Source organism: Haliotis cracherodii, unplaced genomic scaffold, assembly GCF_022045235.1.
Source record: "Haliotis cracherodii isolate W230 unplaced genomic scaffold, xgHalCrac1.p SCAF_16, whole genome shotgun sequence".
NCBI lineage: Eukaryota > Metazoa > Mollusca > Gastropoda > Lepetellida > Haliotidae > Haliotis > Haliotis cracherodii.
The window spans coordinates 8,332,054-8,350,792 of record NW_027266271.1 but is presented as its reverse complement, the minus strand read 5'-3'; the positions used below and the strand labels follow the sequence as shown (position 1 = coordinate 8,350,792).

The 18,739-nt window shown below is 38.2% G+C and overlaps 1 protein-coding gene across 1 annotated transcript; it reads left to right on the top strand.

The window, feature by feature from the left end:
- Positions 1 to 1,388: 1,388 nt before the first annotated feature.
- On the top strand, positions 1,389 to 18,044 carry LOC139463358 (uncharacterized). Its single transcript, XM_071244612.1, has 12 exons — positions 1,389 to 1,413; positions 3,163 to 3,200; positions 4,430 to 4,551; positions 5,507 to 5,632; positions 6,320 to 6,370; positions 7,934 to 8,094; positions 8,797 to 8,938; positions 10,104 to 10,261; positions 11,132 to 11,308; positions 13,689 to 13,893; positions 14,932 to 15,090; positions 17,104 to 18,044. Exons 3-12 carry the CDS (start codon positions 4,473 to 4,475, stop codon positions 18,042 to 18,044), a joined length of 2,199 nt encoding a protein of 732 aa, XP_071100713.1. The 5' UTR covers positions 1,389 to 1,413; positions 3,163 to 3,200; positions 4,430 to 4,472.
- Positions 18,045 to 18,739: the final 695 nt, after the last annotated feature.

Genomic DNA, 18,739 nt, shown 5'->3' with positions numbered 1-18,739 from the left:
ATTCAGATACTAATGGAAAGTATTATATATGAACAAATTAGAGAATATGTTCAATCTGTCATACTCTTTTCATTCAGTAAACGATGAGCTTGCTATGTGGTCTGACAGTGTGAAAGAATGTGCAATATGAACAACAGATGCACTTTATGTTACTCACATTTGTTACAGCATAAAAGTTGAATAGATTCAAGCACAGCGATTATTGAAACCAAATTGTATCCATCCCAATTTAAAAAAAGGTTAAAAAACACAGTATAGGGTAATTGATTAACAGTTTATGACAAAAATCTTATTGTCATGTCAAGTTTGCAGCTGTGTGAGATATGAAAAATGGATATTGTTTCAAAGCTAAAAGTATACGACATGTTGACAGAAGCTTGTTAGTGATCATGGATACACAGCTGCATGGTCAGCTGGTGAAATCAGCAAGCTCCAGATGTCAATTAATGTGGGCTGAATGTTGTTTGTTGTTTAATGCTGCACTCAGCAATATTCCCGCTACATGACCCTGGAGATACACAGTAGATTGTGAAACATCACAGCCAGGAAGGACATCCTGTGCTATATGTAGTCAATAGGTGGGTATACAGTGCCTAAAACAATTATGTTCCTCAGATTTCATCAATTCAAAACATTGGGTCAGTTGATTTCGAATTATTTGACAAATGAAATGAGAATGATTTGGGAAATCAAAACATTAAAATGGTCTTGACATGGGTTTATTCATTAAATTTGTTTTGAAAAAAAATAAGCTTGAATCAACAATTTTGAAAACTGCAGGCCTGGATTTAAAGGTTTGAATGTTCAAATGTTTACTTTACAGGTAGTGTTTGTTTATTGTGGTAATCATTTTTTAAATTACCCTTACCCACGAACAAAAATCTGTCACAAGATCTGCCCTTTCAAATGATTTTGATACATTACTATTTTATGGAAGGAAACTGAACACTAAAGCAACAATCATTTTAGCATTGTGTTTCATGTTAACTCTGTCAGCCTATTGCAAACAAATGTGTCTAGCAATTTGGACTTCCTCCGATCAATAGAAACATGCCCTGTAATTATCATGGAAAGGGAAAAGCAGACCCAAGATTTGAGGACAGACCATTACAAAACTAGATCCCACTGCTGACAGTAAAAATACCCCCTGCTTTTCATGGCAGGATAGGAAATATTCAGTTACAAGCTCTGGTCATTTCAGCTTGACATGACCTACTTCTAGGGTCAATGAGGCAGAAAGGTTACATTGACCTTTATGATCCCAGGTTGTGCTCAAAGGGAGACAATTCAAGCCTCCACTGCGTACCAAGATGGTCGTCCTAAATATTGCTATCACTGCAGACATCAACCAGTATTTGACTTTGTGATTGAATGTACACTTTGGATGTGTCTGATGATGATTTCAAAATCTCAGTAAGATGCTGTTTCTTTTAGCTTGTATAGCATTAATTTTGATTGTGATCATTTTGATAAAATATTGAATTTGCATTTAAAAGAAAAGTTGTCATGAATTTGATGTAAATGTGATCTATGTTGAAATGAAATTGAATCAATAAGCAGAATCATTTGAGAATATTTAACTAGAATTTAGTAAGTACTATTAGAATAGTACTTTCAGAAGTCACATTTCCTGACATTGAACACAAAGAATTATGTGGGACAGTGTTCGTTTGTGATATCCATTTTACTGAAATTAATCTTTATTTGGAAATCTTAATACGTGCATATTGAATAATTAAAATTACTAACTGTGACCAATTAAAGGGCAAGTTCACACGGAAATGAACCATTTTTTCTTGTACTTTTTCCACATTAAAAGTGTTAACATAGAAGTATCATAGACAAAAATATAAAAACATCATATTTAATTAACATATTTATTGCACTAAAACGATTTATATTTTTCACATTTACCAATTGTTCTATTTCCATAACAAAAACACCATGGCTTATGCCCCTTGCAATATGACGTCATTGGTGCCAATTGATAAACATTATGACGTCATCATGCTTTGTTAGAGCCGCTTCACGTGGTGTAGGTACAGTTTTGTGATTCTAGCATCTCAGATGCCAGCCAGAATTGAGTTATGCTGAGTCACCACTGCGCCGGAGTGTGTCGCAGACCATGTTGTTTTACCGCAAACTGGTCCTTGATATCTTTTGCGTTGAGAATAGACAGGGACCCAGTTGAATTGGCACCAATTACGTCATAATCTAAGGGGGATAACTCAGGCCTATTTCGCTCGTAAAACGAAGGCCTCATAACGGCATATCACTTTCACACTATTGTGAGCTTCCTACTTTCACAGTGAAAAAAAATGAGTGTATATTTTCAAACACAGATACTAACTAATTCTAAAATTGCGTTTTGTTTAGAAAAAGAAAGAAAGTGATTTTTGCGTGTACACTTCCCCTTTAAGACTTGTTCACTTTACTGAGGAAAACAAACTTAAATATCTTTCTTCAGAACACACGTTTAAGTCCCACAAGAAGGATTACGGTAGTCACTCTTTGATCTTGTACAGGGAAGAGATATTAATTGTTCCATAGTTTATCATATTTCAGTCAGCTGATAAAGTGGCATATTTGTTGACATATTTGTGTAATTTGCCTTTATGGCATCATTTTAATGATTTTCTTTAACACAGCTATTAAGATAATAGTATATCAGTCTTTGCCAAAGCAATTTGAGACTTCTAGTCAGAACCAGGCTCTTTGCATCAGTTTCAGTAGAATTTAGTGTTATTATGTGGAGTATTATTAGCTGAGCTTAATTGACCGAGCAGAATGTTACTGTGGCTTTGGACTTGTGGCTTGGAATAGTGTTTTACATGTTAACAGTTGACAAATACCTGGGTTCCCTTGGGTCCTCTAGTACTAGAATCTAGAACACCCTCATCTGCAACTTTTACCATTAGGGTCATGACAAGGATATATCCTGCTTGATTACATATTCTGTTTAAGATCATTGCCTTATGATCCTGGCAGAGGTGATGCTATTCATGTCCTAACAAAGACCTCTGCTTGTGTCAAACTATGATTTTGCTTAATATATATCAGGGCTTCTTTTTTCCAGGTAAACCCTTTATCATATGCATCCTACATTTATGTAACCACATTTTTTATGTATTATTTATTATATTTCAATTCTATTCTTTTCAGGTTCAGAAGATTCAAGAAACAATGAAATCATCTGAATGGTGAGAATACAAAGTTTATATTTTTTCTTTCTCAGTTAGGAAACAAGTTATCACTACAGTATAATGCCATCACACGACAGTGGTGCAAGAATGGCAGATTGGTGACAAATTCATATTATGTTCCTGTGTTTTGTCCATAAAACCCTGTAGCTCATGCTATGTAATTTAAGTGTAGTGTAAATAATTCCAATGCTCTTTTATGTTCCAATATTGAAATTACATAACATGTTCAGAAATAGGCATGAAATATTTTGAATAAAACAACTTACTGCAGTGAAAGACCAAACGATAGCTCAGGTGTACTACAGAGATGTGACCAAACAATAGCTATATGTACTGTAGTGACAGACCAAACAATAGCTACACATACCACAGTATTGTTTTGTTTGTTGTTTAATGCCGGACTCAGAAATATTACAGCTATATGATGGCCATCTGTAAATAATTAAGTCTGGACCAGACAATCCAGTGATTGACATCATGATCATTGATCCAAGCAATTAGGATATGATGACATGCATCAACCAAGTCAGCAAGCCTGACCACTCGATCCTGTTAGTCATCTCTTACCACAAGCATAGTCGCTTTTTACAGCAAGCAAGGTTTGCTGACGACCTATTCTACCCTGGATCTTCACAGGTTACATAATGACAAACCAAACAATAGCTACACATAATACAGTGACAGACCAAACAATAGCTACACATACTACAGTGACAGACCAAACAATAGCTACACATACTACAGTGACACCAAACAACAGCTACACATACTACAGTGACACCAAACAACAGCTACACATACTACAGTGACAGACCAAATAATAGCTACACATACTACAGTGAGATACCAAACTATAGCTTTTGGAAGCTTAATCATAATTGATAATTTTAATGATGAATGAACCTGATAAATGTTTTTACTGTTACCTTACTGATATTGTTTTATTATTTAATACCAATGCAAAATAAACCTCTTGGTCAGTGCAAAGAGAAGTAACAATGCCCATGTTACAGCTACCATCTAAATACAGTCAAACTTGCTAAAACATTATTTCTTCTATGTCATCATCATTCAATTGCCATATTTAAAACAAAGAAAGATGAAGAACCTATATAAATCCATCCTATTTAATATAAAGAGGATCTGTTAATTGTTTTGTTTTGATAACCAAGATGGATGTCATGCCTTGATCGTGTCATTATGTATTTTATAATGTATTTTTGCAGGCACGGTCTGTTGTAGACCGTCTTCAATGTGAAGGAAAGAACCATGAACCATAACATGGGGACCCACCCAATCGTCAGTGATACATCGCAGGGGTCCTCAAACCATGCTATACAGTCCACAGGTATACATCCCAGGGATCTGAGAATGCAATTTGAATGCACACTTTTGTGATTGGGAAACAATTGTCTTGTGCCATTAGCATGCTTAGGGCATGGATATGGTACAATAATGAACATGCATTCTTCTTTTCATTCTTTTGTTCTGTATTTCCTTCTTTCCTTCTTGAAGTGGAACTGAGGTTGAGGAGTCCTGTACTTTGATAACCTCTTGCATGTATTCAGATCATTCAGACATTTTTAACAGAATATTTGGGCATTTAAGCTTGAAGGTTGATTATCTTTGGTTTCAATATTGGGTCATATTCTGTTTGTTTACATTTAGTTGAAACCAGTTTTGGGTAACTGTTGTGTCAGTGTCCTTTTGGGATGGGTCAGAGGTTCCTGAAACATCTCTGACATTTATTGAGTACTTGTCCTGACAGATTTTCAATTAGGGTTTTGGGCTTTTGTGATAGTTCATTATTTCACCATTTTTGTGAACCAGTCGTAATTGTACTGTAATCAACAGTACCCATGAAACTGACCGGGTTATGGCCCCACACCCCATGCATGTTGCAAGAGCTAACCGAAATTGGGATCAGATGTTCAGGCTCGGGGACTCATTTCTTGGGATGGTTGTTGTTCATGCTCTCAGTTACTGGATTGTCTGGGCTGTTGAAACGTCCCTTCCACCCTCTCTCATCCCTCCCTTTCTCTCTCCCTCACACTCACTCATTCTCTCCATCACTCATTCTCTCTGTCACTCGCTCACTTGTCAATCATGTTATGATGGGACTAAAAGTGACTAATCACTAATCTTTCGTCATTGTCTGGCCAAGACTCCTGGAATTATTTACAGGCCATTGTTATATTGCTGTAACATTGGTAACAATGGTGTTAAACTTGGGGAGACCCTGCCTCACTTTAGCAACAAGTAAGGTTATAGTAGTTAGTGTTGAGACGCTTCTGATTTTCCAGTGAGCACCATGCCCAACCAAGCTGCCTACCTCGCTGCCGCCTTCAACAATGCCGCTGACTCATACAATGGCCAGTTTGCTGTCTTCGATTCTAAACCGTCCTACGTACCTCATATATCCAAAGAGAGTAAGAACATCACCATTTATTCCTCCCTCCCTACCTGTGGACATGTCAACCATCATCCCATTCAGTAATCCCTCAGTGTCAGCTGAAGTCTGTTGTCTTGCCTGATAATCACACAATATCTTCTTTGATTACAAAATTCATGCATTGTTGATGTTTTCCCTGGAACATATAATATTCAATGGACATAATACAAGTAAAGTCATATGGGCAAAAATCATGTTCTTCTGTTATGATTTTTTAATGAATATTAATATCTTTTGGTAAATGTGGAGCAATTACTGTTCTATAAGTATATTGAGTGACTATCAAGGTTGTTGGGTGATCATGTGAGCGTGTTGGTTGCTGCTGGTCTTAGATGAAGTACTGGTTTTGTGGGTCTTTCTGTTGTAAATGTTACCCAGGTTTCTCAACCAACAGGTGCTTGTCATCACACTGCAGCTTAGTGGCAATTGTTATTCATTGTTCAAGCCGTAAATTGGGAACAACTTTATGATTGTTCATTTGTCACACAGCCATCTTGTCCCAGACAGTACAAAATGAAATTTCATTCAGTGGGCACGCATATCACCAAGACCAGTTTCAAGACACATATCAGATGTTAATTTGTGGGCAATGCCAAGGTGTCGGTTAACTAACTAGGACATGACATGTTTCACTGTTAATTCTCTTGTGTCTTTATGGTAACAGCCCACTTCAAAACTGACCGGAAAAATGCTGTCTGGGATATTGCTGGCTATGGTAAGATGTTTACACTGCAGTGCTATATGACTGCAGACAGCTGAATGTTGTGGGGTGTCATGTTGTCCAGATCATTTCACTGTTTTCCTCATGCATGCGTCCTGCAAGACTTGACTTATTCGGCTGTACTTTTGAGAACTTTATATTCATGTCAGTAGTGAGTATTATGTTATCAATGATGTGCTAAACTTTGCATATTTTTGATGGATTACCATATTTCCTCTGATAGATTCCTACAGGGACTGTTAAGTTTGTGGTTTCTAAACCATCCATGTACTGTAATGTGACACCCAGCCTCTCTCCTTTCATTTGGAGCCAGTGTCAGAGAGTTGGATACGTTTCACAGAGCAATCTTATAAGGTCATAACTCCAAACTTTCACATACTTTCATAATGTCGCTTTGTGAAATGGGTCTTTAGGGTTTATTTGAGGTCCAGCATCTATTAGAGGAAATATGGTGCTTGTGATTGTGTCATTTTAGTAATGTATTATCATGATTATGTGTGACATCATTTGATGTTGACATTGTGACACATTGTTTTCACATTCCCATTGGCTTGTTGACATCATGTTTACATTTTGAGAGCATTAATTATAGAAAAAAATAATATTGGGTCACTCATAAAAGCAGCAGTTTGTTTAATATGAGAGTATATTGTATGACTCCATCTGTTCCTGTGTTGGGAACCAGAGCAAATAAGTTTTAACATTTGTCCGAATAGTATCCAGGATTTTGGGACCAGGTAGGTGGCTGCTCAGGGAGTTAACTCACAAGTGCCATGCACATGTTGGTTATCACTGTCCCTGGAGTAGTCGTAAGCAGACTGGTGTTGAGACACTGTTTTGACTGGCCAGTGACTGTATACCTTGTAGTTTGCTGTGATGTAACTGTAACTGGTGCTCACTATGACATATCATCATTGTCACAACCAGATTCAAATTCAAAATTCCTTGTGTGTTGTGGACCTAATAACTGTGAAGGATTTGAGGGTTATATTTTCATATTCGATTATGTTTCCAAATTTGTCAGCACCATACCCGTGCTCGTGGGTTTTACCAAACTGGTAAACGTCTGAGAGCTGCATCACTTCAGGTTCCCCCCTCATCAAGCTGTCACACTCTGATATGTCTAAAGTAACGTTCAAAGCAACATTACGCCAAACTCACTCACAGTGACGGGATTTGAAACAGTATGCATTTCTTTCTTCACAAGGACATCAAGCACTGACAAATGAATGAACAATGTAGCAAATTCAGTCAGATAATTGCGCTGGCTGATATTAATCTATGGCTGAAGAACAGTTCTCAGTGTGTCAGTGTTGCTAGGATTGTTTAGACTGTGGTCTCTGTTTCTGACCAATTTTTGATTCGCTAGTCAGAAGTAGGAACTAGCACATTTAAGTCAATATGGTCCATAGTTCCCTTAGTTCTACTGACAACTAAACCAGTGAGACTTTGATATTTTACGTGATAGGACAAGTGCCAACTAGTTACTGCCATTTTGATGAAGCTGCAAACATCTCAGATTCTGATCCTCATTTTAAGAATTCTTTTCATTTCCAGCTCAACTCTATGATGTTCACTGTGGAATGTATTCGGTGACGAGTCCCACAAACCTGTCCCCCTCTCCTCCCCCTCCTCCTCGGATCTACAAGCCTTGTGTTGTCTGTAATGACAAGTCCTCCGGCTACCATTATGGCGTCAGCTCTTGTGAAGGATGCAAGGTGAGACATTCCACTTTTGTTTTCAACTTCATAGCTTTGTTATAATATCAATTTAAAAAAAAATATATAATAATGATGACTCTTACAGTCTTATCAGAGGTTATGTTGTCATAGACTGATTTCCACGTAACAATCATGTCTCTTGTACTCTTCTTGAGTGGAACTGTATGCAGGAAATGGAAACATTATGACCATGTGATATCCAGGACCATCTTTTAGTTTCTGCTGAAGATTGGTTCAGCCGATGATATATGTTTTAGTTTAAAAAAAATGAATGAATACAGAATATTTGATTTGGATTTCCAAGCTAGCCTCCACCTCTCGCTTCTGATCAGACATAACAACTGCTGTGAAAGCCATTTGGGGCATTTCTTTGAAACATTTATATCTGTATCTCGATCCATACTACTGGCTGTTTAGGTGACATATTGCTCCGAGAGTGTGATGCCTGGGTAATACTGTCATGAATTGTAAAGATTATTAACTTGATAGTTTATCGAATGCAGCCCATGCAAGTCTATTATTGTTGGTGAGTCTAGATTACTGCACTTTCAAAAAGAAAGAGAGTTCTGGGCTCCTTTTTATTATATTTTATTAAGATGATTTAACAAGTGTTTGCTTCCTGTAAAATATTTTCAATTAAGGGTAAGAAGTTAGTCTATTGGTAGTTCTGCAAGTTAAAGTACACCCATTCTTTTTCAGGGCTTCTTTCGTCGCAGTGTCCAAAAGAATATGCAATATACTTGTCACAAGGACAAGAACTGCCCGATCAACAAGGTGACCCGCAACAGATGCCAGTACTGTCGTTTGCAGAAATGTTTTGCTGCAGGAATGTCAAAAGAAGGTATATTAACTTCTGAGTGATCACTAACCTGGCACCAGATTGTGAAATCCATTAGTGAAAGGTCCCACTTGGGAAGGTACTTGGAAGTGCTGCAATGTTTTCAAGACCCGATGCCCTGGGGGATTCCACTGTGAACAAGTTAGGGTAGAAAGTGGAAAATTTAATACCCGGGTACCCAACCTCCTATTACCCGACCCTACCCGGGTACCCACTGTAGGTTTCAGGAGATGTCTCAAAATGTCCGATTGGGAACATTTTTAGCATAACCCTGGCAAAACGTATTTAGTTACACATATTAAACAAAATGAATTAAGATATATCTTTATTCAACCATATGAAAAATCAGAAGGAATGGGTGCATTGTCAGAAAGAAATGCGAATATTAGTGACTTGTAGTGCAACCATAGAGTTCTAGATATTTTTTGTCATTAAACAATATATCACATGACTAACCACAGGTCCGGGCAGTCCTGTGGTGCTCGGGTCCTACTCAGTACCCACCCGACCCGGGTACCAAAGTTACCCGACCCAGCCCTAAAAAGTGGCCCAGTAACGCACTTACCTCAGTGAATAAACTGTAGATTGGATGGTTAAGATGACATCTAAGTGGGACTGCATGGTATTACTGGTAAACTGTGATACAAACCTACCATGCAAATTACGATACAATCTAAATGGGTCGGTATATTGAGACAATAAATAAATAAGTGTATTTCGGTTTTTTTATCTATAATTATATAAATTAAAATCTTCCTGGTACAGCTAATCTTAGACGAATAATAATTGTCATATGCAAGAAATATGGAGAAGGAACAAGCAATCTAACAACACGTGTGCCGGCACCGGCCAACATTACTTTCACCAACACTGGTATTGGTCTCCGGTAATGGTGGCTCAAATTGTTGTCAATGTTTGCACATCGTCACGGCCAACAATATCTGATTTGTTTATACATCTTTGACTTTCATAACTGCAGGAGTATGAAATGACAGTGTTTGAATGGTTGACCATCAGAAATAACCCACAGCTACTGTATGACTGACGTTGTTGCCCTGGTTAGTGGATGAGTGTGCGTGCACATTCCATTCTCGTCTCCATAAAGAGTATTCACTCAAGCTGATCATTAGTAGAAGCTTGTATGACATTTTCGTTTATCTTTCTCCAGCTGTTCGCAATGATCGGAACAAGAAGCGCAAAGTCAAACCAGAGTGCACCAGCAGTCCCAATGAGGACTTGACCGGCGATGACCAGAATCTTATACAGGATATTCTGGACGCTCACAGAGCAACATTCATATCGGACATGGAGGATTGTCCGGAATCGGTAAGCAGACTTGAATGATTCAAAACATGTAAATAATTCATACTCAATTCAATTTTTACTCTTTTTGTGCCCTGAAAATCATGTGTCTTGAAATGCAGTGGAAGTTAGACCCTTTCTCGTAACTTTCTGAACTGACTTGGCTGGCAATGTTGGAGAAGGCTGCCCTTATGCATGATATACGTCATCTTCCCGAGGCAAGGGAATTAACTGACTGAAAGTCCAATTTCCACCCTTGCCGAACTAGGCTGGAATTTCTGAGCTCAGTTGAGGCCACCTGTGGCTGTTACAAGTTATGTCCCTTCAAAGTCCCTTTTATGTCCCTCCTGTTGACCAATCAGATTCAACCTTTCATATCATTTGCATTTGCTTCAAACAGAACAGCAGCATCCAGCCTGATCAATAGTCAAGATCTGTATTGTAATAAAACGGGTCTTACCTTGCAAAGTAAATCGAATCATGAGAGCACCTTGATTGAAAAACATGAAAAGGTTTGGAAAATATCTGTCAATGCCCAGGTGACGGTACACATGCTCTGCAAATCTTGCAATTGACCGAAATCTGCATGGCAGTTTTACAAACTGAGGGTCAGTTTCGTTACGCATTGATTCGACTATGCATAGACTTGTTAGTCCAGTCAAATTATAAATCTATAATTCCTGCTTAGTTTGACAAGGGTGAATACAAGACTTTTATAGTCCGTTAACTCCCTTGCCTCAGGAAGTTGGTATATAATTTGAGTCAGGGTCAGGCAAATGGATATGGAAGATGGATGTATGTAGTTTCTAGTAGTTCTGTGCACAGCTACTAGGACAGTTGGATAGCTGTTGCAATATTTGTTATTACCATTCACATTTGGTTTTCTTCTTTCAGCCATCCTTGAAACCACGTGAAGAGGAGGACAGTGTTATATTATGGGAGAGAATTAGTGAATTATCCTCAGATGGTATTGTGAAAATTGTGGACTTTGCCAAGAAACTCCCTGGCTTCTCAACACTTTCACAGTCGGATCAAATTACATTACTAAAGGCAGCATGTTTAGAAATTATGGTGAGTCATTCACCTGCATACATCTCTGCACCATCAGCCTGGTATTATGATACATTTTTATCTTACCTTACACGTGAATGTCGGACCCATTCTATTATTTCCAATGTAACATGTAAGGTACATTTCTTATGTTCCCACTGAAATTGCTGAACTGTTGGCATTACATTTGCAACATACCAACCAAAATTTTATACCTTGAATGATGTAAGATGCCATTCTTACGATATATACAATATTTTCTGAATGAAATAGATCTAGGGGGAGTAACTCTTAAGTCATTTTCTGTTGTGTGGTTCGATGAATGTTGAAAATGAACAAATTCTGGAATTTCCTAATTGTGGTATTCTGACTGATTAGGACCAAAGGATGCTTGCATAAGACATACCTGCAATATAGTTAAGTGTGCCATAACGTAAATGTGTTGTCCACCAGTCCCATGGGTGACATGGGTCGATGTACATGTGAACAACTTATTTTGTTTCCATATGCAGTGGAACCCTGTTGATCTTGACAGTACTGGTCCCACTGACTTCATCAGGATTAGCATATGTCGCATTAATGGATTGTGGTTATGGTGAAATGTCATTATATATATGTGTGGATGTCCACAATAAATGTAGGCTTTAAGGATTTAGATCCATTATTAAGCTCTGTTTACCATCTAAAGAAGAGTGCCCAGTACTCCCTGCTTGTTGTAAGATTGAGGATTTGGTGTTTACAGTCCAACCTGAAACACTGTATCACTGGGTATCATTGTATCCTGATGACATGGATCACTGTGTATCATTGTATCCTGATGACATGGATCACTATGTATCATTGTATCCTGGAGACATGCATCACTGTGTATCATTGTATCCTGATGACATGGATCACTGTGTATCATTGTATCCTGGAGACATGGATCATTCTGTATCATTGTATATCATTGGATCACAGTGACATGGATCACAGTGTGTCATTGTATATCAGTGACATGGATCATTGTGTATCATTGTATATCAGTGACATGGATCATTGTGTATCATTGTATCCTGATGACATGGATCCCTGTGTATCATTGTATCCTGGAGACATGGATCAATGGATCATTGTATCCTGATGACATGGATCCCTGTGTATCATTGTATCCTGATGACATGGATCACTGTGTATCATTGTATCCTGGTGACATGGATCACTGTGTATCATTGTATCCTGATGACATGAATCACTGTGTATCATTGTATCCTGGAGACATGGATCACTGTGTATCATTGTATCCTGGAGACATGGATCACTGTGTATCATTGTATCCTGATGACATGGATCACTGTGTATCATTGTATCCTAGAGACATGGATCCCTGTGTATCATTGTATCTCAGTGACATGGATCATTGTATCCTGATGACATGGATCACTGTGTATCATTGTATCCTGGAGACATGGATCACTGTGTATCATTGTATCCTGGAGACATGGATCACTGTGTATCATTGTATCCTGATGACATGGATCACTGTGTATCATTGTATCCTGGAAACATGGATCCCTGTGTATCATCGTCTCCTTATGACATGGATCACTGTGTATAACTATCCTGGAGACATGGATCAGTGTGTATCATTGTATCCTGGAGACATGGATCACTGTATCATTGTATCCTGATGACATGGATCCCTGTGTATCATTGTATCCTGATGACATGGATCACTGTGTATCATTGTATCCTGGTGACATGGATCACTGTGTATCGTATCTCAGTGACATGGATCATTGTATCCTGATGACATGGATCACTGTGTATCATTGTATCCTGGAGACATGGATCACTGTGTATCATTGTATCCTGGAGACATGGATCACTATGTATCATTGTATCCTGGAGACATGGATCACTGTGTATCATTGTATCCTGAAGACATGGATCACTGTGTATCATTGTATCCTGGAGACATGGATCACTGTGTATCATTGTATTCTGATGACATGGATCACTGTGTATCATTGTATCCTGATGACATGGATCACTGTGTATCATTGTATCCTGGAGACATTGATCACTGTATCATTGTATCCTGGAGACATAGATCGCTGTGTATCATAGTATCTCGAAGTGTATTATTGTACTACTGGTGTGAGTGAGTTAGCAGGGTTTTATGTGACTTTTAGCAATATCACAACAGGGAATGGACGCCAGAAAAAGGCTTCACACGTTGTACCTTTGTATAGAATCAAACCCAGGATAAGCCTTGCAAACCATATGGACATTTATGCCATTTTGTGATGGTTGCTCAGGAGTTCTAAATGTTCTGTTTCACTGTACCCTTACATGTTTGGTTCCTTACCTATTAAGTCATTAGAAATACAGAGATTTGAATTTTTTCTATCTATTTCAGATATTGCGACTGAGTGCACGTTATGATGCAGACCTCGACTCCATGGTGTTCATGAATGGGGTGACGTTAAACAAGGATCAGCTACAGCAAGGAGGGTTTGGCAATCTCACAGGGACTATCTTCAGCTTTGCTGCTTCACTTAAAGCTATGAGCACAGATGAAACAGAGTTTGCAATCCTGTCGGCCATATGCTTGATCAGCGGAGGTAAGACAACACTTTGATTCTTCATAAAGATTAAAACGTAAGTTCAGTATGGAAACAAATTCTGAATTCACACTTAAATCAGTGTTATGTGACAGTTTGTATATCCATATTTGCTGGTACTAATTTCTGAATTATTACCATTTGCATAATTTATGTACAATATAAGTACCCACTCTGTGGCTGTGTATGTCAAACTGTATTCCCGAGAGATATCCTACCGCAAATGTTTATCATCTACTACAATTTGAAACCTGGAATTGCATATATCACAGGATCTGTTTCAATAATAATGGGGTATATTTTTTCAGTTGTAGTCCATGAAAATTTATGAGAAAATTAACCAATAAAATACAAGTATTTTACATATGAAGTGAGATAAGCCATAAAACACACTTCAGAATATTTAGGCTATGCAGGTGTACAAACTGTCTAAGGCACTGCAGTGGATTGTGCAGAGTTCGTTCCCCCAGTTGTGCCAGTATCCACTGATTCTAATCCAAAATTTTCCCTTGATATAAATACTTAATTACCTCACAGTACCGCCTCCATTATGTAGTGGATTGAGAATCTGCTTAAGAGCTGCATCAAACCAAAAGATGTTTAAAGATGGTACTTGCTTTTACCCTCCCTGTTCTTCGGCTTTAAGGGGATGAAACAAGGACTGGTCAGTATAATGCCTCTGAGTATCCTTGTTAAAAGGCGATTTAGTATCTCAGTGGGCTAACACCAGAAAACCATTTAAGTCCAGATTAGTACAAACAGACATATTATTTAAGTGCCATAATATTTAACGCAATGTTAAAACCCTTTTCACCTCACCTTTCTTACCTTATGGAAGAACAAATGTGACACAGTGGGTGAGGGGGAGTAGGGAATGTCTAAGACCTGCATTACTTGGGATTTCCTCCCACATGAAGCTAATAGAGAGGGTCTCCACAGTGAGATTGTTAAGCCCCTAGATTCTGAAAATTTATATGTCAAATGGATATAAGAAATACTGCTCAGATTTGACACTACAATTTTTTTCCTAATCTTCAGATCGCTCAGGGTTACAAGATACAGAGAAAATTGAGCAGATGCAAGAGCCATTACTGGAGGCATTGAAGCATTACACTCGCTCTCGGAGGCAGGAACAGCCGCATATATTCGCCAAACTCCTCATGAAGCTAACTGATCTCCGAAGTATAAGTGTTAAAGGTAAGACCTCTTCTCCTTCCCTCTGTATACACCTTATCCTTCATTGTACGCTGGGGCTTGACCATAACCTGATTTATTGGATATCGCAGGAGATAGGAGAGTTGGAGGTGTGGAGTTGTAGATTATTATTTCCTCCTATGATATATGAACAGTATTATTGACAGGTTTGTTCATAAAAGATTATTTTTTACAATTTTGTAATGCTCTTTAGACCTGACATTTTTAGATATATCTAAAGGAAAGACAGTAGCCAGAAATTGTTCATAATAACATTTCTTTGGCAGATTTGTTTCTTCAATGCAAAATTTTAGATCTTTCCTGAATATCCAGTAAATCAATGCTTGTAATATTGCATATTAAAATCCCCATATTTATGCTTTGCAGTTTTTAGTGCTAATTTTAGTCTTGCATATTGTTTGCACATTATTGGTGAATGTAGCTGATTGAGATTTCAGCTTGATTTGCTAGTATATGTGGTTGCTGGATTTGCTTGTGTATGTAGATTTCTTGCCAATCCATTTTCATTTGCTCATTTCGGTTTTGCAGTCATTTATCATCACATGCACATCTAACTTTAGTATTTAAGAATATTTTTCGGCTGAGCACTTCTCTTTAAGTATTAAAATAGTTTGAAAAAAAATAGAAAATATCATTTGATGCTATACATTTCAAACTTACATACATCAGCTTAATTAGTGTCTCCTGCTTATTCATGTGTCCATGCTGGTCTGTGCTGAATGCAAGGAATTGTGCCAATCCTAATCCAGGATAACTCATTATAACTGAAGGTCACTAATGGTGGACATCATCATCAGTATTACCATCAGAACTGCTGTAAAGGAGGAGTAAGAGCATAAACAGGATTATTAAGAGTGTATACAGAATTAGTAACAGTTTATATAAGATAAGTAAAGGTGTGTATTCAGGATTAGTAAGTGTGTAAACAGGATTAGTAAGAGCGTAAACAGGATTAGTAAGAGAATAAACAGGATTAGTATGAGTGTACACAGGATTAGTAAGAGTATAAACAGGATTAGTAAGAGAATAAACAGGATTAGTAAGAGAATAAACAGGATTATTATGAGTGTAAACAGGATTAGTAAGAGAATAAACAGGATTAGTAAGAGTGTACACAGGATTAGTACAATTGTAAACAGGATTAGTAAGAGCATAAACAGGATTAGTAAGATTGCAAGCAGTATTAGTAAGAGTGTACACAGGTTTAGTTGGAGTGTACACAGGATTAGTAGGAGTGTACACAGGATTAGCAAGATTGTACACAGGATTAGTAAGAGTGGACACAGGATTAGTAAGAGTGTACACAGGATTAATAAAAAATGTACACAGGATTAGTTAGAGCGTACACAGGATTAGTAAGAGTGTATGCAGTATTAGTAAGAGTGAACACAGGATTAATAAGAATGTACGTGGGATGAGTAAGAGCGTAAGCAGTATTAGTAAGAGTGTATACAGGATTAATAAGAATGTATGTGGGATTAGTATGTGTGTTAACAGGGTTAGTAAGAATTAAGCAGTATTAGTACACAGTGTACACAGGTTTAGTAAGAGTGTACAAAGGATTAGTACAAGAATATACAGGATTAGTAAGATAATAAGCAGGATTAGTAGGCTCGTAAACAGGATTGGTAAGAGCGTACACAGTATTAGTAAGTGTAAACAGGATTAGTAAAAATATATTCATGATAATTAAGAATGAAAACATTTCTTACCAGTCTGTTAAAGACTGTGAATAGTGTTAGTAAATGGTTGAACAATTTTCACCACCAACCAATAGGTGCTTTGAACTTGGATATACATCTTGGACACTAATTATACTGATTGAAATATGTTATGGGGTTAAAACAGTTAATATTGCGCTGGACATTAACACAGAAATTTATCAAATTCTTTACTAAAGTTAGATGTGCAAGAGACATTTGGTTTGCTCGCTTTGCACATAAATGTCTGGCTATCGCTTCCCGCCCTCATTTTCTCCATCTTCCTGTGCTCTAGGTGAAAAGCAGACACTTCGTTTCGCGCTAGACCACTTGGCTAATGCCCTCTCTCTCCTGGAGGCACCTGCCTCTAGCCAGCCCATTATCAAGAAAGAACCCCTCTCAGATGAAGAACCCAGCTCCAGTAGAAAACCTTCATCTACCACATTCATGCGGAGTAATGTCGGAGGCCAAAACGTGCCTCAGTATCAAGGGACTGTACACACAAACATTAATCTTATGGCCATGAACCCCAGCAGCGTAAGGTCACCTGAGTTCATGGGGTCAAGGTTACCGTCCCCACGAATGGGACCGCTGCCAGATTCATCCATTCCCTCACCCCTGGGAATGGGGATGTCCCCCAGGCAGCTCAGTCCGAATCAGACAGTATCCGTGGGAGGAATGGGATCGATGGGCACTCCCTCCCCGCCCTTCCCCTCTGTCACATCCCCCAACATGCCCAACTACCTCACTGGTCTGTCGCCAACTCTGTCTCCTATCTCCTTTTCATCATCGTCATACATAAGCTCCATGATGTCGTCGCCAGTCGCCTCCAACAACGTGTCATCGAGTGTTGATGAAAACATTATGTCCAACATTCATAACTCTATATCTGACGGGATGCAGTCCATGGTGCCAAATTTGGAAACTCAGCAGTTTGGTTTGACGCAAAACCTCAATAGGGCACAGATTGATGAGATTTTACGCAGCAGTCACTTGTTAGGGCAGCAAGCAGGGAACAATATCACCGACTTGGAGACAATGAAACATTCTTACAACCCAGGCCGGAACAATACCAATAATAACACCAATGGTAATGGAATTATGCCGACAGGGTTATACCGAAGTGATGTAAATGGAACTCAGCTTGTTTTGAATGACGTCGGCCCCAGCACAGACCATCATGCTCCTCTCAGCAAAATTATTGCTGGAGCTATGACTGATTCCATGCAAATTTGAATGAAGTGTAGCCAAAGGTTGTGAGGCAGGAAAGCTCTTTGCTGTATAATATTGAATATTATTATCTGTATAATTAATGCTTGTAAAAATGATCATATTTACCATATAAAGATTTGGGTCATTTTTGAGTATGATACGTAGAATGTACCTAAGTTATGTTATTGGACCTTTGAAATCTTGAAATGGAAGATCTGGAGGTTGCTGCCGTGGAGTTTGAGGATCAGGATTTGGTGGAGACAGAGTTCGGGGCCTCCAGAAAGGGAGAGGGCTGTTGATTTAGTGATCATTACTTCTGCTTCTCATTCAAGGCCAGATAAATCATGAAGTTCAACATGAATTGAATCTCAAGTTCCTGATTCCAAAATTTTCTTCAGATAAAAAATTCAATCCTGAAGATTGTTATTTAATCTTTTTGGTTTATTTTATACTGTTTATTTTCATGTTGTGAACTGTTTGTTTGTTTCTCACCTTGAAGCATTTAGAAAAACATTGCCATTATCTCACAGTGCGCAGCATTAGGAACTGTATATTGATCATGCAAGCTTTTGCAGTTAGTTGTCTGCTTTTCTGCTATGCTTGACTTGTTTGCCTGTTGACTGGTGATCAGCTTGTTGCGATTAGGCAGGTATGTTCACCACTAGGTGAAGTAGAATTACTTTTTGTAGACAATGCAATCTGATAGCAAACACCAAGTG

Coding starts and splice junctions, on each gene's coding strand:
- LOC139463358 (XM_071244612.1), top strand. CDS start 4,473: ATGAACCATAACATGGGGACCCACCCAATCGTCAGTGATACATCGCAG. Junction 5,633..6,319: donor ACCTCATATATCCAAAGAGA/GTAAGAACATCA, acceptor TTATGGTAACAG/CCCACTTCAAAACTGACCGG. Junction 8,095..8,796: donor GCTCTTGTGAAGGATGCAAG/GTGAGACATTCC, acceptor ATTCTTTTTCAG/GGCTTCTTTCGTCGCAGTGT.